Raw genomic sequence first — 27,905 nt, 5'->3', positions numbered from 1 at the left:
CAGTTGACAATTATAAACTTATCCTCCTCTCTTCAGCTAACTTTAAATTTTGTCCTACAGAAAACCAGACTAGAAAGAACTTGGAACCTATATGGATTTGGTTTTCAAATAAAAATAGGAAGTCCTTTAAAAAGGGGACAATCAGCAATACAACTTCATTGAAAACCAAATGTACATAATTAGAGGAATTTAGTTATTTATTATTTACTTTTAAGTAAACTGTACATCCAACATGGGGCTCAAACTTACAACCCCAAGATCAAGAGTCACATGCTCTACCAAATGAGTCAGCCAGGTGCCCCTAGGGGAACTTATTTTTAAATGGAGGTACTAGTTCCTTAAAGAAACCAATTCCTTATCAACAGCTGGATGAATGCTATTAGTGTTTTCCCATTTTCCTGTTTTAATGCCCTAGTTCCACCTTCCTCCAATTTCCTGATAATAGTTTAGTGGAACTCTGATCCCAAGACAAACTGAAATAAAAAATAAGATAAAAAACAAAACATTTTTTCTTTTTGTTTTTAGTGATTATTTATTTTTGAGAGAGAGAGAGAGAAACAAAGCATGAGCAAGGGAGGGGTAGAGACAGAGAGGGAGCCAGAGAATCCAAAGCAGGCTCCAGGCTCTGAGCTGTCAGTACAGAGCCCAACGTGGGGCTTGAACCCATGACCTGAGCTGAAGTCAGATGCTTAACTGACTGAGCCACCCAGGTGTCCCTCTTTTTTTTTAAGTTAAGAAAATTTACTTTTACAAACCCTTGTGTAGAGCGCTTTCAATAGAACGCAGCTAGGGAGCTGCTTTGCTATGCAGGAAACCTGGACCCAGAAGCAGGTCACCTACGAATGGTTTAGCACCAGGTTCCCCACCAAAGTGCACTGCGTGAGGGGTGAGGGGTGGTCCCCTCTCCAGCCGGCCCGTTTCCTGACCTAGGGGCTCTCTGTACCCCACCGGTCCTGACCCCAGGCTGTATTGCTCCATCTGGGCGGGATTCTGACATAGAGACATTTAATCATAATCCCACAGATGGCAGTTTTGTCCCATTGGCTCCTCAGCCAAGCACTCAACAATTTTTAATAAAACAGCTTCAGAAGAACACTATATCACCCCAGTGCTAAAAACTGGACTCCAATAGTAGTATTCCGCAGTCAGCAGTGCTATCAGATCAGCTACAACAACAAGGCTGCGGTGGCCTGAGAGCTGTACCTTAGTCCCCTTCCTCTTTCTGGTGAATTTATTTTCCTGGCATCCTAGTCTCCTCCTGGAATTAGAGCTCAGCCTTGAAATCCCAGTGTGAGATAGGAATGTAGCCTCACCAACTGTGATGATATATCAAGGCACTGTTCTAAGTGCCAATGCAAGAGACAAAAATCCCTTTTCTTATAGAGGATGAATGCCTGACACAGTTGACTGGTATTTGTCCTTCAAATTCTTCACTGTTCTGCCCTATACATTTTGGAATATCTTGACAATCTCTCGGGTGTTCCCTCCTGGCAGACAATTGCTGAGATGTGCCAGGTTTATGAACCCCCTAGGTATAGCTCCTTATTTACCTACCTGAACCTTTGTTATCAGCCTAAACTGCTCTATTAAGCAGACCAAGTGCCAAGTTTTTGTCATTCACCATCTGATTTGCTTTGTTGTATGTGAGTCATGGATGAAGTGATGTCTTTGGGAAGACTGCTTAGAGTTGAGTTTTAAGTGTTGCTTCAAGTATGATTTTATCTTAAGACTGTCTAATAGGGTAGCCACTAGCCACATGTGGCTATTGAGCACCTAAAAGTGGCTGGTTGAAAATGGTGTGTGCTTGAAGTGTAAAATACACTTGAATTTCAAAGAATCAGTACAAAGAGAAAGAAAAAGAGAAAGAAGTCTCAATAATTTTGAAAAGTATCGAATTAAACTTGAAGTGTCAATATATCTTTGCTAAATAAAATAGATTATTAAAATTAACTTTAGCTATTTCTTACTTTTTAAAATGTGGCTACTAGATAATTTTAAATTACATGTCATTTGCATTGTATTTCTATTGAATTGTGCCCCTTTAGAACATTTAGCTAATGGCAGCAACAATAGAGTCATTAGTTTGAGAGATCTGCTTGCCTATCTACCTATCATAAGAATACCTAAAAATGAAGGTTCTTTGCAGAAAAACTGCCAGCTAATAAATGTCGAAGGAATACTAAATAAATAAGATCAACACCATTTTGCAATCCCCAACAGAATAACTCATTAAGTAAGCATCATCAATGGATGCTAAAACCATTAACAAAAGTTTCCTGTTCATCCAGTGACAAAATGACACCCTACAGATTATTTACAAATTGCAAAGACAAGATCCAGTGGTTCTTACTTTAACAAATGATTGAACTTAGCATATGAACAGTGCTACAACCTGACATTACATAAACCTTGATACATGAGGTAAACGTTACTCACAAAGCATTTTGCCCCAATGTTTGTGAACATTTTCAAACATACAGAAACAAAGAAGAAATTTTATGATGAAAATCTATATTCATATCATATAACATTGTACCCATTTACTTTATCACATTATCTACCTCCTTATCCACTTTATTTTGATGCATTTCAAAGTATATTGTAGACATTACTACATGCCCTCTCTAAATAATCTATGAAGTATTCCTGCCAAAAATGTTTAATTTGAATCTAATCAAGCCTCTAATCCTAACTTGTAGTTTACAGGAAATACAGGCACTAGAGAGGAATAATTTAATTGACCCTAAGAGGAAAGAGAAAAATGCAGAATATGGGACATTCTGTAAGGTTAGAGAGTTTAAAAAGTTTATGTTATGAAAAAAAAAAAAGTTTGAGTGACCAGACTTAAGAGTCTAAAGAGATATGACAAATTCCAATTTGTCAACCTAAATCAGATACTATTTGATTAAAAAAAAAGACATTCTTGCAACTAGAGAAATAGGAATATAAACTAGATGTTTGTATCTAGTATACAACCATAGGGGCTGTGGTTATTCAGGCGATTATTCTTTTATTCAGGAGAGGAATGCTGAAGAGAAAGACAGGTGTATACATGCATATACATAAATAGATTTTTAAATTTATTCATTTATTTTACAGGGATAAAGCAAATACAGCAAAATGTTAACAATTATTGTATCTAAAAAGAGGGTAAACAGGTGTTCACTGTGTTGGTCTTTCAACTTTTCTGTACATCTGAAACATTTCAAAATAGAAACTGGGGGAGGGTAGATTAAAAAAAAATCCATTGCAGAGATGTTGATATGGTCTGTCTATTTTGTCCTGCCTGGGCCTTTCAGATCAGGAATGTGATCTTTAAAAAAACAAAAACAAAAAACTTACCACTCACATACACATAAATATGTTTTGCAACATTATTTCTATCTCAGAGTCAATACTATTATTAGCTAAGTCTTCAATATGCAATATTCCAACTGATGATTTAACCTATAATAAGCAATGGCTTTAATGCTGTGCTATTACAGAATACAGCTCAATCACAAGGCTAACCTTGAGATCAGGCTCGCTGCCACCAGTCTGTGTAGTGTGTAGATTGATACAGGCTGTCATACAACATCAGACTCTATATACCACTTGTTAAGGGTATCCTACAACAGATCTTGCCTACTCCTGGCAACTTCAGACATAAGGGTTCTCGCGATCTTTTTTCCTTCAGATTTTATTCTACTTTCCAACCTATTGCTGCTGCCAAAGTCATCAGGGCAGTTTCAGTCTGAAGTCCAAAGACATGCTCATCATCCAGGTAATTAGAAATAGAAGATCATTAGCAGAGATCACTGGATACAGTATAGAATAAACTAAATAAAAGTATGAAATTAACATTATTAACTAAAGTAACATTTAGAAAAAAATAGATATGGAATCTTATGTGTGAACCTATAGTTGAAAAAAGAAATCAGCCACTGCTGCTTTCAAACTATGGTTAGAAAAAGCATATAATCTGGAAACAAAGAGGTGCCTTGGAGGAAGGAGTGAAAAGGACTAGTATTAGACCCTAAACTAAAAACTGATATAATCAGGGCTTAGGTTTTACAGTTTAGAAGGAAAAAGGAACAACAGGAAAGTATGAAACTACCTTAGTGAAGACAAGTCAGCATACAAATTTAAAAAAGTAATTAATTATAGTCTTGTTTCAGATGCAATAAAATAAGGAAATGATATTTACCAGGGTTTGTCTTCTCAAGTTGATACCATCGGTAAAATGCTCTTTTCTTCTGTTCGCTCAGGTCTGATCCCTGCTGCAACAGCCAATGAGAGATCCGGCTCTGACTGATCCCTGTGTAGAAAGAGAAACAGCTGTTGCGGGTACTGAAATTAGAGGGAAGCTGAGGGCTATGTTGGTCCTAGGTTAGTGGGTGCTTTATTCTCTGTGTTACTCTATAAGGAAGCAACTCGAGCAAACTCTCTCATGATAAGACTTCTTTGTAAAGGCTGACCGCCCGCCCTGGCTAGAATATACTCAGCAATGATCTACTAGAGGTGAAAGCATTTTATTAACTGAGACTTGAAAGTGGTCTCTAAAATTAATCTATAAGCTAGGTTCATGTGAGATAAATGAAGAGATTCCTAATTAATAGTTATATGTCAGAAGTCTATTAGATTTGTGCTCCTTCTATCACCACCTATACCCCAATCCTGGTTGAGAATATTAGAACTTTTACCTGATACTGAGAAGAAAAAAAAAAAATGAAGCCAGCAAGTTTTGCTATTCATTATCAATACTGATGAAAAAGATTTAGGGACTGAAAAAGGAGAGGTCATGAAAACCTTTTCAATAAGGTTTCTGGCTTATTTGTTAATTTACGTAGGTGTTTTCAGACGTGTTACTATTAGTACAGTAGAAAGAATTTCTACTGAAAGAATTTTAGAATTAAGCTGCAGGATGACCTCTTAAGAAATCTCAAGAGGTAAAGACATTCTTCTAAGACACAGACTTATAACAGCAAAAAAAACTGAATAGAATATAAAGCAGTTTTCAACTACCTCTAAAAAGTTCCTGACAGCAATTAATTAAAAATGTGAAAAACCTCCACATCTGAAAGTAAAAACACATGTCTAAAACTTACTAGTATGAGAATCACGCTTCTTCTGGTCATTGTAGCTATTCCAAAATGAATAATTCAATATACAACTGGCAAAAGCAAAGAATAATAGGAAAGATAAAACTCTCTTATACACTCATAAGGCAACTTCCAAAAGACCCTTCAGTTCTCACAGAGGGTTAACAGTATCTAAATTCTCCCAAGGAATTACTTATGGTAACTGGATAGTACCGAATGCCACCTGTGCCAACACCTGTTTAAAACCACAATGCACAATAGGAAGGGTGCTGTCATGGAAGTAATCACACCTCCTAACATGAGAAGAAGCTGGGGGTCTGGTGATCACATTTAACTCATTAAAAGCAAGCCCCTGGAGTTTCATACTTTAAAAACCAATGTTAATAGAATATTTCAGGAAACCAGGGAAAGGAAATTTGTTAAAAGAAAGGCTGGGGTTCGAAGAAAATTTCTCTGATTGGAAATACCCTTCACTTTCAAGGGTGAAAGTCAAATAGGTTCTAAAACCTAAGTGATTACATTATCAAGTAATTCACAGTTTTCCAGTAGACTGAAGATGTATGTGATGCAGGTGTTGGCAGCTAGCACTGTATGCTTGTTCTAAGAGAATGCAAATTATTCTGGATAATTAAATTGGCTGTGTTTAGCAATGCTTTCACCAAAATTCTAGTTTCAGATATTATACTACCTTTTACACTACTTTTAAACAAGAGTGAAAAAAACAACCATTTCCCACTATGAAATCAAAATTGGTTTTCAGGTCATAAAACGAAAATATTTAATATGGATTCTTCATATTGGCACCATACTACTCGAAACCAGAGGTAATTTGAGAAAAATCTGTTGAGAAAATAAAAAAAAGAATATACAGAGATTCTGAAACTTTCAGTATTAAATCTGCACACAGATCACAGAGCCAGTAGATATTGGAACTGTCCAGGTTCTGGTGGTGCTGTAGTGGAGGAAGAGGGAAAAAGCCCATCAAAGGAGATTAAATTATGATCTAGTCACATAATAAAATATTGGGCAGACTTTTTTTTTTAATATTTATTTATTTTTGAGAGAGAAAAAAAGAGAGAGACAGAGCATGAGTCAGGAAGGGGCAGAGAGAGCCTGAGACACAGAATCCAAAGCAGTCTCCAGGCTCGGAGCTGTGAGCACAGAGCCCGACATGGGGCTCAAACTCCCGAACTGCAAGATCATGACCTGAGCTGAAGTTGGTGCTTAACTGACTGAGTCACCCAGGCGCCCCTGGGCAGACTTTTAAAAATATTCAAAAACAGCCATCAAAAACAAATAATAACAAACCAAACAAACAAAAAGGCATCAATACCAAATGGCTGGCAACAACGTACAATATATGGAACTCTCATACTGCTGATGGAAGGGTAAGAAGTCAGGGCCACTTTGGAAAACAACTGGGCAGTATCTACTAAAGGTGAATAAATGCATACCGTATGACCTAGTAATTTCTTTCCTTGATATACAGCAATTTGTACATACTCAATAGAAGTGTGTGCAAAAGGCATGTACATCTTGTACATGTACAGACCCACAGGAGCATTTATTCATAATGATCCCCAATCTGAAACAACTCAAATGTCTATCAACAGGAGAATACATAAAAATAATGATTTATACATTCAACTAGAGACTACCATACCAAATAGCAAAAGGATAAACAAACCACTGCTATATGCAACCAAATGAATAAATCTCACAAAAATAATATAGGCCAAAAAAAAGTTAGATGCACATAAAAAAGTCACACACAACTATATGACTCAATGCATATACAGCTAAAAAACAGACACAATTTATCTATATGGGTGGCAATCAGAATAGTGGTTACCTACAGTTAGGAGAGGAAGTATAAAGAAGGGTTATGTAGTGACTGGCATCATTACTGATCTTGATCTGGATGACAGTTATATGTGTATACTCACTTTATAGAAATCATTAAGCTTTATATGTGTATATTCACTTTATAAGAAGTCATTAATCATATAGTTTTATGAATATATTTTTACATAATCTACATTGTTTTGTGAAGTAACAAAACCTTATATATAGAAAGATACACAATAGGAATTCAGAATGGCATATTTTTCATACATTGTATACCTCTACATTATTTTCTTAATCTTTCTACAAATATGTATTAGTTTATTTTATATTTAGCCTTTCCTTATAAACACTACATACTTTGTTGGTTGCTTTAAAAACACTGTAATGATGCTAAACAACAGAGATCTGCAAAAAGAAGTTAATTTCAGCCTTCCCTCACCAATTCCACTGAGGTAAGTAATGTTAACTGTTAATTTATGTTGTTCCACAATTTTCTCCATATGTAATTATTAATTTATAAAACAAAAGAAGATAATAAAGAATATCCTCCTGTCTAGTCTTTTATGTGTGCAGATAATAAACAAAGAACTTCTTCCCTGTAAATTTAATTCATTTTCATATACTAAATACAGAAAGCAAAGTAATAAAGCAAGTAGTTTTTTCCAGAAGAGGTACTACAAAAGCTGAGTATGTACAATAACACATTTCACAGTCATTTTTCTTGGTTAGCAGCTTGCTGATAGGTGAGGTTCCTTTAACATGCATCCTTCCGTGGCTGGTCCATGCCTTTGGTCCATGGTTCAGTTGAGTTGGTCCATGCTTCAACTGAGGTAGGTGTCAGAAAGCCCTGCTGCTTTTGTCTGCTTTGGTACTCCTTCTTGGGAGAAAAACTCCCTAACTCCCCTCCCACTGCTGAAAAAAATAAAAAGTCATTCTCCACATGTTTTAGCTCCTCATAACCCCTTCTCCACCTTTCACAGGGCAGAAGAAAAGAAAAATTTACATATAACTTTCATACACTCAGAGACTACAACTAACCCCCATTAATTTCTTTCCAATAAGAAAGTGATGGATCACAAAGGACAAAAAAATGCCAGTCTCATGCACATTCTTTTCTGAGCTTCAGCTTTGTCATGCTCCTTCCAGTTCCTCAAATGCCACGCTCCCTTCCACTAGAGGGCTCTCTACCACAACCCAATCTGGTCAAAATCCCTAATGCTACAATTTAAATGTTCTCTCTTCCTTCCGCGTCCTGTGGAAAGCCACAACTACTGACCACTCCCATCATCTTCATCTTTGAAATGCCAGATACAACTGCCCAGTGCGAGTTTTCAGTCAGCTTCAGGGACTGCTTTGCTAGCTCCTTAAATGCTAGTGTCCCAAGGGTTCCATCTCTAAGAATCTTCTCTTACTCTACACACTCTTCCTCTGGTCATCTCAACTGTCAATAATCGTGACGTTAAAATTCTAAGTGTCGATGACTTCCAGAGCACCAGACTGTTATTTCAACCATCTGCTAGATAGTTTCATGAAATTTTGCAACAGGTATTCAATATCATTAATTTAATTCATTATCCTCCTCCTTTAAATCTGCTCTTCTTCTGTGTCCCCCCCCCATCTCAATTTTACCTACCATTCTATTCTTTCCTCCAAATCTCACATGCTTACTATATCCAATCACTTCTTAAAATTCTCTTTATGTTCTCTCTAATTCTCATGTCTGCAGTTTGGAATCTCACCCCCTTTTGCCTGGAGAATTGAAATAACTTTGATACAAGAACAAGCCATCTAAGATCCACAAAGTACAAAATCCTCATGATCAGATCTTTTTTATTACAAGATCATTGCACAGTTGAAAAAGTAAAATGTGATTCTTCAAGTAATTTTCTACCTGAGAACTGCAGTCATCTCTATAATTTAGCTTCCACAGTGTAACCAGAGTCGTATCTCAAAAGTTTTAAGTTAAAACACATTCTCCATAGGGGTGCCTGGGTGGCTGAGTCAATTAAGCATCTGACTTCAGCTCAGGTCATGATCTCACAGTTTGTGAGTTCAAGCCCCACGTCGGGCTCTGTGCTGACAGCTCAGAGCCTGGAACCTGCTTCAGATTCTGTGTCGCCCCCTCTCTCTGCCCCTTCCCTGCTCATGCTCTGTGTCTGTCTCTCAATAGTAAATAAACGTTAAAAAAAATGAAATAAAAAACGCATTCTCCATAAAAATAATTCATTAACATGCAGAAAAAAGTCCATCCTCCATCTCAACTTTTCTCTTATTCCCTATCCTAGAAATATCCTTATTTGGCATGAAACCTTCCATACTCTTTCCTATGCACTTATGTCTTTTAAGACATAAACATGTATCTGTATATATATATAGTTTTTTAAAAAAAAACACATATTTGTAGTTATTCTATACGTAATAAGTAATGTTTTGCACATAATGCCTTGGAATTTTCATCATTCTAATGGCTATGTAATATTCTACACCACAATCCACCTACATATCTACCTGTTATTGAACATTTCAGTTGTTGCTAATGGTTTAATTATACATGATATATACATGACATACATGATATAAATATATATATATATATATATATATATATATGCACACACACACATATACACACACACGATACAGGATAATTATGGTTTAATTACACATGATGATGAAATAAGCACTCTATGCATATCTCTGTGCATATGAATGGATATTTTAGGAGAGAGTCACAAGAATGGAATTTTTGATTCATAGTATATGAGCATTTAAGTTTGTGACAATACCGAAGAGGATTGTACCACATTTTATACTCTAACCAAGTGATGAGAATGTCTCCTTACATTCTCATGATTATTGAATACTATAAAACTTATTTTTGAAAGTCTTTCATTTTGAAATACATGCTCATTATAAAAAAAAAATTATAAGCAATTCAAAAGGAAAAAAAATAAGAGGAAAACTAATTAAAACAAAACAAAACAAAACACAGGAGCACCTGGGTGGCTCAGTCAGTTAAGTGTCCAACTTGTCCAACTCTTGATTTTGGCTCAGGTAATAATCTCATGGTTCGTGAGATCAAGCCCCATGTTGGGCTCTGTGCAGACAGTGCAGAGCCTATTTGGGATTTTTTCTTTCCCTCTCTCTCTCTCTCTCTCTGCCCCTCCCCTGCTCATGCAGTGCACTCTCTCTCTCAAAATAAATAAATAAATAAATAATAAAAAACATACACATCTAAAACAAAACCAAAACCCCCAAAACCCCCCACCCCCACACGCATCCAAATTCTCACCACTAAAATATAACTATACTCATAACAAGATCATTCCAAGCATATGTAGACATAGGACAGGCAGAATTACTAAAATGACATACTACAGACAGAATTTTAAAAAATAAAAATATAAAATTCAGTCTGATTTAGATGTAAGAAAAAAATTTTTAATAAACTAGAGTGTAAATAAAGATCAATTCAACTTTAGTAAATGCTTCTGTGAATTTAGCAAATTCAAATAAGGTACCTAAAAAATGCATTAAAACAAGAAAAAGGATTATACAAAAGCACTGGGAGGCTGGAAGCATTACTTTCTGACTTCTGGCCAGAATGTAATGGCTCCTGGCTAAAAAGCTGAGGAATTAGCAGGCTGTGGTGGCCAGGCTCTAAGATGACCCCTAATAATCCTCTTTGTCTTCCTCCTTTTGTGTAATCCCCTCCAACACTGCTTGAGGGTTGGTTTATGCAACTAACAGACTATGGCAGAAATGACAGTCTGTGACTTCTGTGCTAGGTCACAAATGACATTATAGTTTCTGCCTTGCTCTGAAAGTTGGTTCTGAGGGAAGCTAGTTGCCATGCTGTGAGACCACTCAACCAGACCTATGGATAAACTTATATGGCAAAAAACGGAGTCATTCTACTAACAGCTATGCAAGTGAATCACCCTGGAAGGGAGTCCTCTGGTCTTACTTAAGACTCCCAATGACTGCTACCTCCTGAGAACACCCTGAACCAGAAAGATCTAAGCTGCTCTTGGACTCTTGACCCAGAGAAACTGAGACAATAAATATTTAGGTTTCAAGTTGTTAAGATCTGATATTCTTTTTTTTTTTTAATGTTTATTTATTTTAAGAGAAAGAGTGTGAGCAGGGGAGGGGCAGAGAGACAGAGGAAGAGAGAGAGAATCCCAAGCAGGCCCTGCACTGTCTGCACAGAGCCCAGTGCGGGGCTCAGTCTCCTGAACCATGAGATCATGACCTCAAGCCTAAATCAAGAGTTGGATGCTTAACCAACTGAGCCACCCAGGCACCCCTAGATCTTATGTTATTTCTTATGCAGCAATAGATAACTCATATGCATACATATACTATACTTTCCTCATCTCTCTCCCTGGCCTTTATACCCCACTCCTGATATTTGGAATATATTTTTGCATAGTTAACATTTGTAATCTGTTCTGGATTCATAATTCCCATAGTTGTTTACTCAAAGTTCTAAATTTGAATGGATTCAAGATTTACCATACAGTTCCCCAGGTTTTCCACTCCATACATTTTTTGTTTTTAATTAAAACATATTTTACCTACAGTAAAGTACACTACTCTTAAATATATATTTCAATGACTTTTGACTGTGTATACACACATAGGACCATTGCTCAAATTAGTATAATAGATTATTTTCATGCTCCCTAAAAGACCCTTCTTGTGCCTTTCCAGTTAATCCCAAATTCTACATTTTCAATTTAATTTTTGGCAGTATTTCTTCATCAAGAAGTTTTTATTACTGCAGGTTTATCGATGCTATTCTTCCCAGTCCTTGTATGCTTATGTTTGTCTTCCATGTTTATTTTTTGAGGACAACTCTATTGGGGGGATTAGGGTTTCCTTTGAAATCTGTTTGGCTGGAGTGATGTCAATGGGAATGGCAGAGTAAGGGCCTCTGAAAAGCCAGTCCTTCATAAATGCAACAAGAGCAAAAGCAGCTCTACCATAAAAATACTGACAAAAATTATTAGAATCAACGTTTTCAGAACTCTGGAAATTAACAAAAGGCTTGCAACAATCCGAGGAGTACTTATTCAAGAAAAAATGCTAAATTTTAATAAGAGATGTTTGACATTTTAACCAGACCTACACCCATTCCCATCATCCCAGCAGCACAGGAGACTTGAAAACCAATATTCCTGCAATCAGAGTGGAAACCAGGTGTAGCCTAGTAGCCACTGGAGGGGGTAAAACAGGTTTGGAGTTCTCTAAAACACCATTCAAAGAGAACTGTAATTATTTGACCTGTCAATTCTCTGCCAACTCCCATGTGCAAGTCTTGTCCTTATTGATTCAGACCTCATTCAGGGTGAATAGCCTTTTCCCTGGGAGGGGAGAAAAAGGGTGGTGGTTTGTTGAAAACAATCAGAGGCAGTCATTTAACAACACCATTAATATTAACTGAGGTAATGACAACAGTTGGGGCAAACAAGCAATTGATCAAAATATTTAAAAAGCTGAGGAATGAGATGTCTATCAGTATCTCTGAAAAGCTTTGACAGGGGCACTTGTAAAGCATGCAACTCTTGACCTCAGGGTTATGACTTTGAGCCCCATACTGGGCATGGGCCTACTTAAAAAAAAAAAAATGCTTTGACATATTTTTAGCCTTTTAGGCCAGGTGCATGTGTAGGGCTGTGTATATGCCTAGGTCCATGTGCATGATCAGAGTAACGTACATGTGAAACTCCTAAGCTCTCACTTCTGGCTGACCTTGAGGCATGGTGTAAAGAGAAAGTGAAGGCAAAGGCAGAATTATGAAATGCCTACCTGAGCATTAAAAGCATACCATAATACACATTCAGAGCCCCTCTACAAAGCTGGGAAACTTATTGTTCCAGACATTTAAGGAAATCTCTGTCCAATAATTAGCTGACAACTAAGCTAACAAGAAACTTCAGTAGCCACACACTGTATATAGGATTAGTTCAAGAAAGTCACTAAACAAAGAAAGACCAACAATATCAAACACTAATAACAACAAATCCAAGGGTAAGGAGGAATCTGATTTCCAGATTTCTACATTATTTAAGAAGTGCCCAATTTGAAAAATAAAATTTATAAACCATGCAAAGAAATAAGAAGTATGACATATGCATAGTAAAAAAAGCCATCAATAAATGTCTTTGAAGAAATTTGTGGACTTACCAGACACAAATTTAAAATAGCTATTTTAAAGATATTCAAAGAAGCAGACAAAACATGTCTAAAGAACTAAAGGAAAGACTGAGAAAAATGCCTTATCAAACAAAACATCAATAAAGAGACAGGAATTATAAGAAAAAATCAAATAGAAATTTTGGAGTTGAAAAGTACAAAAAGTGAGAGGAAGAATTTACTAAAGAGGCTCAACATCAGAACTGGCAGGAGAAAACTAAAGACAGGTCAATTGAGATGATTTATTATGAGAAACAGAAAAGTAAAGAAAGAATATTTGAAAAAATAATGGCGAGTTTCCAAATTTTATAAGAAAACATTAATCTACACATCCAAGAAGCTCAGAAGTCTTTATGTAATGTAAATTTTGAGAGATCCACACGTAGAAACATAAACTGTTGAAAATCAAAGACTAAGAAAATTTGAAAGCAGCAAGAGAAAAAAGTGACTCATTATGTACAAGGAATACTCAGTAAGATTAATGGCTGATTTCTCATTAGAAACAGTCAGTAGAGGCAGTAAGATGATATATTCAAAGTGCTGGGGAGAAAAAAAGAATGTCAATCAAAAACTCTATATCCAGCAAAACTATCCTTCCAAAATGAAAGAGACATTAAGACACTATCAAACTCTGGGGTGCCTGGGTGGCTCACTCAGTTAAGCATCTGACTTCGGCTCAGGTCATGATCTCACAGTTTGTGGGTTCAAGCCCCATGCTGGGGGCTGACAGCTCTCTGGTGACAGCTTGGAGCCTGAAGCCTGCTTCTGATTCTATCTCCCTCTCTCTCTGCTCCTCCCCCACTTGTGCTCTGTTTCTCTCTCTCAAAAATAAATAAACATTAAAAAAATTAAAAAAAAAAAAAAAGAAAGACATTGTCAAACTGGATAGAATCTGCTGTCAGCTGACCTGACCTACAAGAAAAGCTAAGAGAATTATTTTAGATGAAATGAAAGGACACAAAATAGTAATACAAATACACAAAAAGAAATAAACAGTGCCAGTAACTGCAATGATGAAGTAATGACAAAACACAGTCTAAAAGTATTTTTTTGTTTGGAACTACTTTTATCCCTATTTGATTTCAAATTAGATAATGCAATAATTACAAATCAAAGTTGATAGGCACACAATGTGTAGCGTATAATTTGTGTGACAATAATAGCACAAAGGAGAAGGAATGAAGCTATTAGGGAGGCAGGTTTTTCTATATTATTGAAATTAAGTGGCTATTAATCTGTACTAAGCTATTATAAATTAAATAATTATAATTACATAATTATAAGTTAATGGTAATCCTCAGGGCAACCACTAAGACAATAACTGAAAAAAAACATAGTAAAAGAAATGACAAGAGATTTAAACTGATATACTAGAAAATATCTATTTAACACAAAAGAAGGAAGTAACCAAGCAATAAGGGGAACAAAACAGACACAAGTCATGACAAACAAATAACAAAATGGCAGATGTAAATCCTACCTCATCATAATTATATTAAATTTAAATGGATTAAGCACCCCAATAAAAAAAGCAGAGACTGGCAGAATGGATGAAATAAAAACAAGATCCAACTGTATACTGTCTATAAGAAATACATTTTAGATTCAAAGACATGAAGAGGTTGAAAGTAAAAGAATGGTAAAAGATATACTATGTAAGCATAGGCAAATGAAAACCTGAGTGGCAATACTAATATCAGACAAAATAGACTTAAACAAAATTTGTAAGGAGGGACAAAAGAAGGACATTTTACAATGACAAAAGGGATAACACATGAGGAAAAAAACAAAACAAAACAAAAACACATACACACCAAACAACAGAATGCCAAAATACATGACACAAAAACTGACAGAATTGAAAGGAGAAATAGACAATTCAACAGTTATAGCTGGAGACGTCAATACTCACTTTTAACAGTAGATAAAACAACCAGACAGAAGACTAATAAGAAAAAAGACGTGAACATCATAAACCAACTAAACCTAATAAACGGCTTAAGAATGTTCCACTCAACAACAGTAGAACACGCATTCTTTTCAAGTGTATGTGGAACATTTTCTGGGACAGACATATGTTAGGCCACAAAACAAGTCTCAATAATTTTTAAATCATACAAAGTAGGCTCTCCAAACACAGCAGAATGAATTAGAAATGAATGAATTAGAATGAATTAGAACAGAAAATACTGGAAAATTCACAAACATATGGAAATTAAGAAGTCCTAACCAATGAGTCAGAGAAGAAATGACGGATATTAGAAAATACCTTGAGATGATTAAAACACATACAGACACTCACAAACACACACACAAACACACAAAACATACCAAAACATATGAGATGAAGATAAAGAAGTGCTCAGAGTGCTCAGAGAGAAATTTATTGCTGTGTCTCTACTGAAAAAAGAAAAAAAAAAAAAAAGACGAATCAATACTCTAGCCTTGTACCTTAAAAACTCTAGAAAAAGAGCAAACTTACTCCAAGGCAGGCAGAAGAAAGAAAATGAAATAATATAGAGGAGAAATAAATGAAGCACAAAATAGAAACATAATAGAGAAAACCAACAAAATAATACATTTGTTCTTTGAAACAGGCCAATAGGATTGAGAAACTTTCAGGTAGACTGACAAGCAAAATGAGGGAAGACTCAAAACTAAAATCAGGAATGAAAGAGAGGGCATTACTACTGACCTAACAGAAATAAAAAGGGAACAACAATATGCCAACTAATTATAAAACCTACATGAAATGACAAATTCCTAGAACAACCTACCAAATCTGATTCAAGAAGAAACAGAAAATCTGAACAGGTCTATAGCAAGTAAAGGTACTGAATTAGTAGTCAAAATCTTCCCACAAAGTCAGATGACTGCACTGGTAAATTCTACCAAGTGTTTCAAAACTAATTAACACACACATACACACACTCACTCTAATCCTTCACACACTCAATTAGAAAAAGAAGGAAACACTTCCCAATTCATTCTGTAAGGCCAAAACCAGACAAAGACACTGCAAGAAAACTACAGATCAACATCCCTTGTGAGTATGGATGTAAATATCCTCAACAAAATACTAGCAAACTGATTTCAACAACATATAAAAAGGATTTTATACCATGACCAAGTGGGATTTATCTCAGGAAAGCTAGGTTCACTGAATATGTGAAAATCAATGTAATATACCTTAGTAGTAAATGACAAAATCCATGGGATTACTTTAATAGACAGGAAAAAGAATTTGACAAAATCCAACACCCTTTTGTGATATAGAACACTGAATAAACCAAGAACAGAAGCAAACTCTCTTACCTTGATAGAGAACATCTATGAAAAATCCACAGCTGACATCATACTTAGTAGTTAAAGACTGAGAGCTTTGCCACTAAGATCAGCAACAACACAAGAAAGTTTGCTCTGGTTCCAGCCAGGACAACCATAAAGCAAGTTAAAGAAATAAAAGGCATTCAGACTGGGAAGGAAAAAGGAAAATAACATGTTTGCAGATGACATGATGTTGAGTATTAAAGAATCTGAACGAATCCACATGAGCACATGCACAAACACAAAACTATTAGAATTGTGTTCACCAAGGTTGCAGAACACCAAAATCAACATACAGAATTAAATTTTATTTCCATCCACTAGCAATGACGCAAAAAAAAAAAAAAAAAAAAAAAAAATTTTCAACAACTATTTCTGCATACAATAGCATCAAAATGAATAAAATATTTAGGAATAAATCTAACAAAAATAATGCAAAACCTGTACAACAAAAACTACAAAATACTGTTGAAAAAAATTTAAGAATACCTAAGTAAATGGAAAGACATCTCATATTCATGGATTGGAGGATTTAATATCATTAAAATGACAACACTCAACAAACTGATCTACAGATTCAAAGTAATTCTTATTAAAATTCCAGCTGCTTTTTTTTTTTTTTTTTTTGCAGAAGTTAATAAAGTGATCCTCAAATTCCTATAGAAATGTAAGGGACCCAGAACAGACAAAACAATCTTTAAAAAAAAAAGAAGAAGAAGAACAAAGTTGGAGGATTCACACTTCCCAATTTCAAAATTTACTGTCAAATTGTATCAAGATTATGTGGTACTGGCATTTAGATAGACATATAGATCAATGGAATAGAACCAAGAGTCAAGAAATAAGTCCAGTCATTCATTTACAGTCAACTGATTTTTGAGAAAGTTGACAAGAAAATTCAATAAGCAAAGAATAGTCTTTTCAGCAAATGGTGCTGGAACTAGATATCCACCTGCAAAAAAATGATATTGGACTCCTATCTTATATCATATACAAAAATTACCTCAAAATGGATCAGGGACCTAAATGTAAGAGCTGAAATTATGAAACTCTCAGAAGAAAAGAGATATAAATCTGTGTGACTTTGAATTGGACAATGGTTTCTTAGCTATGACACCAAAAGCAACAACAACAAAAATGATGTCATTAAATTTAAAATACTGTGTGCTTCAAAGGTTACCACCAAGAATGTGAAAATATATGGAAACTCTATATCTGACAAGGCACTTTTATCTAGAATACATAAAGAACTCTTACAATTCAATACTAAAAAATAAAACTCATTTAAAAAAATAGATGAACAATTTCACTAGATGTTCCTCCAAAAATATATACAAATGGTCAAAAAGCACATGAAAATATGGTCAACATCATTGGTCATTAAGGAGATATAAATCAAAACTATGAGATACCACTTTACAACCACTAGGATGGTTATAGTTAAACAGATGAATAATAACAAGTGTTGGTGATAATGTGAAGCAATTGGATCCCTCATACATTTGTGGGTTTGCAAAATGCAAAACAGTTTGACAATTCTTCAAAATGTTAAACGCTGAATTATCATATAACCCACAATTCCAGTCCTAGGTATATTCCAAGAGAATCTGTCTACACAAAAACTTCACAGTTCAAAGCACTGTGCACAATAGCCCCAAAGTGGAAACAATCCAAATGTCCATCAACTGATGAGTAAATAAAGTGTAGTATATTTATGCAGTGGAAAATCATTTATCTATTCAAAGAAGTACTGATACGTGCCACAACATAGGTAAACCTTGAAAACATTATGCTAAGTAAAGGGAAGGTAGACATGAAAATTCACAGAGTAAATGAGCCTATTTTATGAAACAGCCAGAAATTTGTCTTTAGAGGTAAATCTATAGACAGAAAATAAGTTAGTGATTGCCAGGATCTGAGGGAATGAAGAACTGGGGAATGAATGCTTATAGGTATGGAGTTTCTATGTTGAACTTTATCTATAAAGGAATATTTCCATTATTCTTGTTGCAACATCCCTCTGGAACTGTTATTCTTTTTTTTTTTTTTTTTTAATTTTTTTTTCAACGTTTTTTATTTATTTTTGGGACAGAGAGAGACAGAGCATGAACGGGGGAGGGGCAGAGAGAGAGGGAGACACAGAATCGGAAACAGGCTCCAGGCTCCGAGCCATCAGCCCAGAGCCTGACGCGGGGCTCGAACTCACGGACCGCGAGATCGTGACCTGGCTGAAGTCGGACGCTTAACCGACTGCGCCACCCAGGCGCCCCTGGAACTGTTATTCGTAAACCAAAAATAATGGATCAATCATTCATAACTAAGATACCTTCAGGCAAACTTATTTCCTTCTCCAGGATGGAGGCCTGTCAGTTCCCATCATTTTCTCTTGTTTGATTCAGAATTTTTATTTGATTCAGTCTGTGTTTTAAAGTCCATCGAAGACAGAATTTTTCTTTTCTGTTTATTTTTATTGTTTCTGCTTGGTTATGATAAACAGAAGTGAAGAAAAAATGTATTCCTTTTTTTTTTTTTTCCAGAGAGAGAGAGACAGAGAGAGAGCGAGCGAGCATGTGCCTGTGTGTGCAAGGAGAGGAGGGGCAGAGGAAGAAGGAGAGAGAGACTCTCAAGCAGGCTGCACACCCAGTGTGGAGCTAGATCTTACAACCATGAGATCATGACCTAAGCTGAATTCAGACATTTAACTGAATGAGCCACCCAGGTGCACCTTATACTGCTACTTTAAACCAGCACTTTCCCTTAATCTTCTAATGTTTGCTGGTCTAATGGGGGGGGGGGGGGGAGGAGGGACAAAAAAAACACTGTTAACTTGCAGTTGATTGTTCTTATTTAATTTTCCAAGAGGCTGCAAATCTTTTTTATCTTTACTGGCCATTTATATTAAATCTTTTGTAAATTACATACTGATAGCCTTTGTAAATTTTTATATTGAATTATTTATTGCTTTCATAACATTAATTGTTCTTTTGATATATCATTGATATAAATCCTTTGCTCTCTATATTGCAAATATCTTTCAGTGTGAATCTTGTTACAGTGTCTTTTATTGGACATATCTTAAAAATTTTACGTAGTTAAATCCACCTAACTTTCTTTTGGATTTTATTTATTATGTAGGAAAAGCTTTCTTACCTTAAAATTAAAAAAATATTCAATATTTTCTTCTAATAGTAATATAACAGTAACTTTCATCCAGTATTAAAAAGTATATATATCTAGTTCTCTATTCCATATGGAAACTGATGTTTGTTTCTGGTGTGATGTCAGCACCTATTTTGATTTTTTTCACTTTCAAAAAAACAACCAATGGAAAAAACACCATTCCTTACAGATTTGAAATACTTCTTTTAAGCTAAATTTCCTCATATACAAGATCTATTAATGAATTCTGTTCTGTACCATCTGACAATATGATCTTATTTATTTACTCTAACCATACAGTATACTTTAATATCTAATAGGGCAAATTTGTTCAAACTCTCCTCTGTTTTTCTTAAAGAATGTTTTAGCTATGCTTATGCATTTTTCCTTAGTGATGAATTTTAGAATTATATCAAAAACAAAATTCTATTGATACTCTGGTATCAAAAAGCACATAGAACAAGCTGGCAATACATGAGGTGAATCTAGCCAGTGCACATTATTATTGAGCCTGTAACATGGTATATGTTTTAAAAATTGATGCTTAACAATAAACAGTCACTTCCCTCCCACACCTTACAACACATTCCCTTCCTCATCCTACTGTAGACATATAGTGCTGCCTTATTCTTTTATAAACAAACAGTGCTCCATATTATGATACACCATAACTTGCCTAACTATTCTCCTAGTCCTGGACACTTAGATAATGTTATTTGCAACCTTTTGCTAAAATATAATATGCTGCAATAAATATTCCTGCATATTCATCATTCTAGACATATGCAACTATTTCTATTGGATAAACTGCTAGAAGATAAATTACATGGTCAAAGGGAGTGTACATAAATATTAAAAAAAGTTACACATACAAAAGAATATGTGTAGTTAAAAATTTTTTTAATGTTTATTTTGAAACAGAGAGAAAGAAAACAGGGGAGGGGCAGAGAGGGAGGGAAAGAGAGAATCCCAAGCAGACTCCAGCTGCCAGCACTGAGCCTGACACAGGGTTCAATCCCACAAATTGCGACATCATGACCTGAGCCAATATCAATAGTCCAATGCTTAAATGACTGAACCACCCAAGCACCCCAAAGAATATGTGTATTTAAAAGATGATCATTATGATCAAGATTAACCTTATTTAAATATTTATCTAAATTTTATTTATTTATTAAACAAGTATTTAGTTAGTATCTGCATGTGGGATAAAGGCAAAAGGGTAGTTTAAGCAGCTACTAAATTGCTAAATGTTAACAGTTGACTGAAAATTGCAGTAGTTACAAGATGGGATACTATGCATTTTTTCAACAGTGATATACCAAAAATCACATTTTACATCTTAAATATATATAATTTTATTTGTAAAAAAAATTTTAAATTAAAACAAAACAAAACAGAAAAAGACAACCCTATAAAAATTGGTGACAGATTTAAACAGTCAATTCATAGAGTGTAAATGGTCAATATATATGAAGTGATGCTTTATCTACATATTAATCAGGAAAATCATTTAAAACTGCAGTACTGAAATCTGCTAAGAGAGTAAATCTTAAAAGTCCTCATCACAAGACAAAAAACAAATTTTGTAACTATGCATGGTGATGGATGTTAATAGACTTATTGTGATTATTTCACAATGTATATAAATTTTGAATCATTATATTGCACACATAAGACTAATATGTTATTTGTCAATTATACCTTAAAAAATAAAAAGATAAAACTGCAGTGAAATACCATTTCAAACTTATTGTGTTAGCAAAACAACGTACAAATTGTTGGCAAAAATGGACAGCAATGGTTAAAGTATAGATAGCTACAACTGATTTGGAGGTCAAGCCAAGCAGGATGTTCATCAATATTTTACCACATTTCATCAAATCTATGACAACACCGATTATAAGATGATCATTATTGTATGTACTAATAAAAGAACAAAACTGCCAAAACAAAAACAAAAACAAAACAACCAAACCCAGTGATAATACTCTTTATGTATTGATACAGGATAATTTCCAAGTTAGAAAAGTTCAGTGCAGAATAGTGTAAATAGCATATTACCTGTCTGGCAAAAAACGAGAAAGGACTATAGACATACTATTTGTTTTTAAATGCATAAAGTATCCCTCCAGAAACTGGTAATGTCCGTATATCCTCTGGGAAGGGGATTAAGGCTGAGAGACAGAGATAGAAGACAGATTTAGCACCCTTATGTAATCTGAAGTTTGAACCACATGAATATATTTTTTAATACAAAAAGTAAATTTATATTTTATAATTTAATTATTTTATTTTTAGTTTATTAGGCTTTTATTCAGTAATAAGAATACATACAAAATTTTAAAATTCTACTTTGGGGAACTCTTTTCAAAGGATATTTTTGAAGCTTTTTATTTTCCCTTCTATCTTTTAAAACTGACTTATTACAATATAATTCACATACCATACAATTCACCCATTTAAAGTGTACAATTCAATGGTTTTTAGTACAGAGTTGTGCAACCATCACCACAATTGATTTTCCCTCCTTTTGAATAATAAAATGAGATATCAGACAGAATCCTGGCAACATCTGCAAGTAGAAAAATTATGGAGCAGAGAAAAGGAAGATCTCCTACAAAGGGAGCTGGATATTTTCCTTCCCACCTAACATTTTTAAGGGAATTTTGTGTAATTTTGTGTAAGACTAGTAAGGGTGAAGAAAGTTTCCCATGCTAATATCAAAATGAAATTTACACAGTATTTTTTTAGATGGAAAACGAAAGAGTATTTTAATACCTTTTTGCAATGACTTTTGGTATTTTCTGATATTACACTAAAACTTGACAAGTGATGTATTTTTAAAGGTTAGCTGCGATGTTGAATCTGAAATCACTAAGCTTTTTCACACTTTAAAAAAAATTTTTTTTAATGTTTATTTCTGAGACAGAGAGAGACAGAGCATGAGTTGGGGGGGGGGGGGGAGAGAGAGAGAGAGAGGGAGACACAGTATCTGAAGTAGGCTCCAGGCTCTGAGCTGTCAGCACTGAGCCTGATGCGGGGTTCGAACTCAAAAACCATGAGATCATGACCTGAGCTGAAATCAGTCGCTCAACCGACTGAGCCACCCAGGCGCCCCTTTCACACTCTTACATTGAAATCCACCAAACTATCATGAACTTTTCAAAATTTTGTTAGTTTTAGGTGTACAATATAATGATATATTTATTATGAAATGATTACCACAATAAGTTTAGTTAAAATCCATCACAATAGTTAAAATTCTTCTGTGTGTATAAGAACTTTTAAGATTTACTCTCAATATCTTTCAAATGTGTAATGAAGCATTGTTAACTATAGCTAACTATAGTGTCCAATAAAGCATTGTTAACTATTATGCCCATTATATCCCTAGAACTTATTTATCTTATAACTGGGAAGTTTGTACCTTTTGACCACCTTCACCCATTTTGTCCAGCCCCCTACTCATCACCTCTAGCAAACACCAATCTGTTCTCTGTATCTATGACTTTGTTTTTTAAAGATTCTACATATAAATGATATCATACAATATCTTTCTCTGTCTTATTTAACATAACATCCTCAATGTCTATCCATATTGTTGCAAATGGCAGGATCTCCTTCTTTTTTATGGGTAAATAATATTCCCCTGGGTAGGTTATTTTCATGTCTTGGCTTATAAATATGCTGCAATGAACAGGGGGGTGCTATATATTTTTAAAAATTCATTATTAAGTGGTCAGAGGTTAGAAACATTATGGTTAACATATTTAGTCTTAGGAAGCTTAGTTTCAGAAAAGTCAATTTGTAGAGGGATGAAGGACTATAATGGTTAATAATTATAATAATAAAAAAACACTTCTGTGGCATCACTGTGTGCCAGAAACTTTACATAAACCAATTCACTTAATTTCAAAAACGCTGTTAGGTGGGTATTACTATTATTCTCATTTTCCAAAAGAGGAAACTGAAGATTAAGATGTTCAGTAACCTGCCCAAAGTTATATAACTAGTGAGTGACAGAAGTCATATTTTGAACCTTCAAAGTCATGCTGTAGACCACTGCACTATACTGCATCTATATACTGAAATGCTATGTCATGAACACTGGCTTTGCAGCAAGACAAACAGTAATTAGCTGTGTGACTATAGGCAAATGATTGACTCCCCTTTATGCTCAGTTCTCTCGTCTGTAACTGAAGAAGTTAACACTTGCCTCTCAAATACATAAAACAGTTAGCACAGCATCTAGCACCTTGGTAAGTGTTAAAATAAATTACAGCTAAAAATAAAAACCCTCCAAAAACAGAGGTTTAGCTAACCAGGTGCACAGAAGTAAAATGCAGAGCCAAGGGTCATCTACAAACCACTCAAGAGGGCTATATGCTCTCCTGGTAGGTTACTTAGCACAATGATAAAGCTGAGTTAAAGACAAAAAAAGCATGGGCAATAATGGTTTAAGAGATACTGTTTCTTACTACATACTATTATATGTGATAATTATTTTAACACTTAGCACTCAAACATTTCAAAGACATTCTTTATGTCCTAGAAAAATCAAGACAACTGATAATATGTCTTCCAAAAAATATTTAGCAATGAAAGGGCCTGTGTGCAATGCTCAATCTTTTTAACAAAGGAAAAAAAAAATGCACTTAAAAAAATTTTTTTTAATGTTTACTTATTTTTGAGAGAGAGACAGAGAACAAGTGGGGGGAGGGGCAGAGACAGAAAGGGAGACACAGAATCTGAAGTAGGCTCCAGGTGAGCTGTCAGCACAGAGCCCGATGAGGGGCTCGAACTCAGAAACAGTGAGATCATGACCTGAGCCAAAGTCAAACGCTTAACCGACTGAGCCACTCAGGTGCCCCAAAAAATGTACTTTTATGAAAACAGCATATTCTAGGTCTTAAATAAACATCATACTAAGAATGTTTCTAAAAACTCTTTCCTATGTTTCTCATCAAGAACAATGACAATAAGCCTGGGGCAATGTATATTGGATTCATACATTAAATCAATGTGTTCAAAACCAAGAAGTCCACAGATCTGCTTGAGAAGAGATTTAGAGATAAGTCACTTAGTATTTTTAAAACTACTACAGGAAGCAAAATCTCATAGCTTAAGTGAGTGAAAACTATGTTCTATACTCAGGCATAGGAGGGCACAGGGTTATGGCTCTATCTAAAGCAAATTCAATTTGGTTTGTGGTTTGTAACCTGGCAATTTTAGGCAACTGGCAAGAGAAAAGTATTTCTGCCAAGGACAGAATCATGTAGAAGAGTGCTGGCAACCTTTGAGGTATTAAGGACCTAATAATCTCCACTATTTCTATATTCTATCTGCTGCCTTCAGTACAGGGCACAAGCCCTTAACTAAGATCCTTTAGTTAAATAATAGCCAAGTGTAAGACAATCATCATCATCATCATCATCATCATCAAGAACAGTATTTAAGGAGGAAGTACTACCAATTCTATACCAATTCTTCTAGAAACACAAGGGACTGAAACACTTTCCAACATGTCTTATGAGGCCACATTACCTTAACAAAACTAGACAAGGACATTACATGGAACAAGCAAAACAAACCCTGAATAATATTCCTAATGAACACAGATACTACAATTTTACAATACTAGAGTATCAGCAAATTGAACTAAACCATACACAAAAGGTAATACATGATGATTCAATGGAATTTTTCCCAGAGTGCAAGGCTGGTTTAACATCTGAAAATCTATCAGTGTAATTCACCATATTAACAAGACTAAAATAAGAAAAATCATATGGTAATCTCAATAGATGCAGAAAAGCATTTGATAAAGTACAAACATCCATTCATGATAAAAATTCTCAGAAACCAGAAATAGAAGGAAACTTCGCTTGAAGAGCATCTTGATAAAGGACATCTATGAAAAACTTAGAGCTAAGATCACATTTAATGGTGAAAAAGTGAATGCCTGCTCCCTAAGTTTGGAGAAAACGCAAAGATGTCTGCTCTCATTACCATGTTCAACATTTAAATGGTGGTCCTAGTCAGTGTGATTAAGGTAAGAAAAGGAAATAAAAGGCATACACATTGAAAAGGAAGAAGTAGAATTATCCTTATTCACAAATAATATGATTGTCCATGTAGAAAATCCCAAGAAATTTTTTTAAAGTTACTAGAACAAATAAACGAATTTAGCCAAGTTACAAAATAGAAGATCAATATAACCAAATCAATTATTCTATGACATAAGAAATAAACAACTGGAAATCGACATTAAGGATAATATCAATAGTATCAAAAATGTAAAATATTTAGAGACGAATTCAAGAAAAAATGTTCTGGACCTATACACTGAAAACTAACATTCTTGAGAGAAAATAAAGAAGACCTAAACAAATCGAGATATACCATGTTCATGGACAAAAACACTCAGTATCATTAAGATGTCAATTCCAAATGCTAGACTGACCTATACATTCAACACAATACCAATCCCAATCTCACTACAAATATTTTTTTTGTCAAAATTAACAAGTTGATTGGGGCACCTGGATAGCTTGGTTGAGTTTCTGCCTTTGGCTCAGGTCATGATCTCATGGTTCATGAGTTTGAGCCCCGCATCAGGCTCTATGCTGACAGCTCAGAGCCTGGAATCTGCTCTGGATTCTGTGTCTCCCTCTCTCTCTCTGCCCCTCCCCCACTCGTATTCTGTCTCTCTCTCTTTCAAAATTAAACATTAAAAAAAATAAAAGAAATTAACAAGTTGATTTTAAAACATACATGGAAATTCAAAAGAGCTAGAATAACAACAGTGATCTTGAAAAAGAAAAACAGGGGCGCCTGGGTGACTCGGTTAAGCGTCCGACTTCAGCTCAGGTCACGATCTCGCGGTCCGCGAGTTCGAGCCCCGAGTCGGGCTCTGGGCTGATGGCTCAGAGCCTGGATCCTGCTTCCGATTCTGTGTTTCCCTCTCTCTCTGCCCCTCCCCTGTTCATGCTGTGTCTCTCTCTGTTTCAAAAATAAATAAACGTTAAAAAAAATTTTTTTAAATAAGAAAAAGAAAAACAAAGTTGGGAGGAATTATGCTTTCTGCCTTCAAGACTACTACAATAATTTACAATTTTGTATTGGTATAAGAATAAACATAAAGACCAATGGGACACAACAGACAGCACAAAAATAGACCCACACATACAAATTCAATTGATTTTTAACAAAGGTGCCAATGTAACTGAATTAGAGACAGACTAGTCTCATGACCACTGCTGACCATTTTCAACAAATGGTGCTCCAACAATTGGACATCCATACGGAAAAAAAATAGGTCTTAACCCTTACCTTACACATACACAAAAAATTAACTTGAAATGTTCACAGACCTAAATGTACAAGCTGAAACTATCAAACTTTCAGAAGAAAACATAAGAAAATCTTTGAGACTTAATTTAGGCATATTTTCTTAGGACACAAAAAATATGAACCATAAAGGAAAAAAAAAACACAACTTCAGCAAAATTAAAAACATTTCATCTTTGTTTTTTTTTTAAACATTTCATCTTTGAAAGAGAACATTAAGAAAATGAAAATACAAGCCTCAGACTAGGATATCTGTGTATCCACATATTCAAGGACTTGAACCCAGAATATACATAGAACTCTTCTAATCAATAATAAGTGAAACAACCTGATTAAAAAACAATGAGTGAAAGATGTGACAGACATTTCACCTAAGATGATACATGAATAGCAAATGAGCATCTGAAAAGATGCTCAACATAATTAGTCATTAGAAAAATGCAAAATAAAACTAGAGTGAGATGCTATTACATATGCACTAGAATGGCTAAACTTAAAGAGAAACACAAATACCAAATACCAAGAGCTGAAGAGAATGCAAAGCAACTGGAAGTCTCATATGCTGCTAGTAGGAGTGCAAAATGGTCTAATAATTTTGGAAAACAGTTTGACAGTTTCTTAAAAAGTTAAACATATACTTGCCACTAATCCCACCATCCCACTCCTAGGTATGAGAAAACAAATGTCCATGTAAAACCTTGCAAATGAATGTTCACAGCAGCTTAATTCATAATAGCCCAAACCTAAACATAGCTCAAATGCCCATCAATTAATCTGGATAAGTGAATTTTGTTATATCCATTCAATTGACTAATATTCATCATTTAAAACTTACAAACTACGGATACATGTAACAACTTTAATGAATCTCAAAAGTATCATGTTAAGTGAAAGAAGTCACAAAAAGAAAGAAGTCAGACATTAAAAAAAGGTATA

The 27,905-nt window shown here is 34.8% G+C and overlaps 1 protein-coding gene across 8 annotated transcripts in view; it reads right to left on the bottom strand.

Moving 5' to 3' along the window:
- Nucleotides 1-27,905, bottom strand: part of HMBOX1 (homeobox containing 1) — a 198,141-nt gene that overhangs the window by 59,039 nt on the left and 111,197 nt on the right. For all 8 annotated transcript variants that reach the window (XM_042983540.1, XM_042983543.1, XM_042983544.1 and 5 more), the window contains exon 5: nt 4,187-4,297. In XM_042983540.1, coding sequence (XP_042839474.1) covers nt 4,187-4,297 — 111 coding nt within the window. The remainder of the gene's footprint in view (nt 1-4,186; nt 4,298-27,905) is intronic.

The sequence above is a fragment of the Panthera tigris genome, chromosome B1 (assembly GCF_018350195.1).
Source record: "Panthera tigris isolate Pti1 chromosome B1, P.tigris_Pti1_mat1.1, whole genome shotgun sequence".
NCBI classification, from domain to species: Eukaryota; Metazoa; Chordata; class Mammalia; order Carnivora; family Felidae; genus Panthera; species Panthera tigris.
Note: the sequence above shows the minus strand (reverse complement) of the source record. Positions and strands in the feature narration are given on the sequence as shown.